Source organism: Numida meleagris, chromosome 4 (assembly GCF_002078875.1).
Source record: "Numida meleagris isolate 19003 breed g44 Domestic line chromosome 4, NumMel1.0, whole genome shotgun sequence".
Classification (NCBI taxonomy): domain Eukaryota; kingdom Metazoa; phylum Chordata; class Aves; order Galliformes; family Numididae; genus Numida; species Numida meleagris.
Window position 1 is genome coordinate 97,455,738 of NC_034412.1, and position 1,170 is coordinate 97,456,907.

Consider the following 1,170-nt stretch of genomic DNA (forward strand, 5'->3'; position numbering starts at 1 on the left):
ACATCCCATAGGCATCCCATAGACATCCCATACATATCCCATAGACATCCCATAGACATCCCATAGTCATCCCTTACATATCTCATAGACATCCCATACACATCCCATACACATCCCACAGGCATCCCATAGACATCCCACTGATATCCCATTGATATCCCATTGATATCCCATAGTCATCCCTAGACAACCCATAGACATCCCATAGGCATCCCATACACATCCCATACACATCCCATACACATCCCATACACATCCCATAATACCCTCCCGCGGCGCCATCCCATAATAGCAGCGCACCAGCTGGTTGGACAGGTCGCCGTGGTCGCGCCGCGTCATGCCTTCCCCAATGGCCGACTTCATCAGGCGGGAGAGCGAGGGCAGCACGTTGATGGGGGGGTAGATCTGGGGGGGGGGTTATGGGTTATGGCCCTATAGCGCCCCATGCGTAGGGCCCTATAGCGCCACGGGTCCCTACAGCCCCTATAGTGCCCTGTCCATGGTGGCCCTATAGGGCCTCAGGTCCACATGACCCCAATAGTGTCTCATCCATAGGGACCCTATAGTGCCTTGGATCCATACAGTCCCTATAGTGCCCCATCCATAGGGACCCCATAGCACCTCATCCATAGGGACCCTATAGCGCCCCATCCATAGGGACCCCATAGCACCCTGGGTGTATATGGACCCTATAGAGCCCTGTCCATAGGGGCGCTACAGCACCTCGGGTCCGTATGGCCCCTATAGTGCCTCATCCATAGGGGCCCTATAGCACCCCAGGTTCGTATGGCCCCATAGCGTCCCGTCCTTAGGGTCCTATAGCACCTTGGGTCCGTTTGGCCCCTATAGTGCCCTGTCTGTAGGGGCCCTATAGCACCTCGAGTCCGTACAGCCCCTATAGCGCCCCATCCATAGGGACCCCACAGTGCCTCAGGTCCACACGGCCCCTATAGCACTTCCAGTTCATATGGACCCTATAGCACCCCCAGCCCATACAGCCCCTATAGGGTCTCCAGTCCATGGGGCCCTATATCCCCTCTATCCGGTCCGTACAGCCCCATAGTGCCCGCGGGGCCGCCCCCACCTGGCGGTTGTGCAGCTGCCGGTCCACGTAGATCTGCCCCTCCGTGATGAACCCGGTGAGATCCGGGATGGGGTGAGTGATGTCTG

General features: G+C 57.5%; 1 protein-coding gene across 1 annotated transcript in view; it reads right to left on the bottom strand.

Annotated features, from left to right (window-relative positions):
- Positions 26-1,170, bottom strand: part of ATP6V1B1 (ATPase H+ transporting V1 subunit B1) — a 15,575-nt gene continuing 14,430 nt past the window's right edge. Inside the window, exons 7-8 of the mRNA XM_021395523.1 lie at positions 1,085-1,167; positions 26-405 (exon numbers count right to left, since the gene is read on the bottom strand). Coding sequence (XP_021251198.1) covers positions 67-405; positions 1,085-1,167 — 422 coding nt within the window. The 3' untranslated portion in view covers positions 26-66. The remainder of the gene's footprint in view (positions 406-1,084; positions 1,168-1,170) is intronic.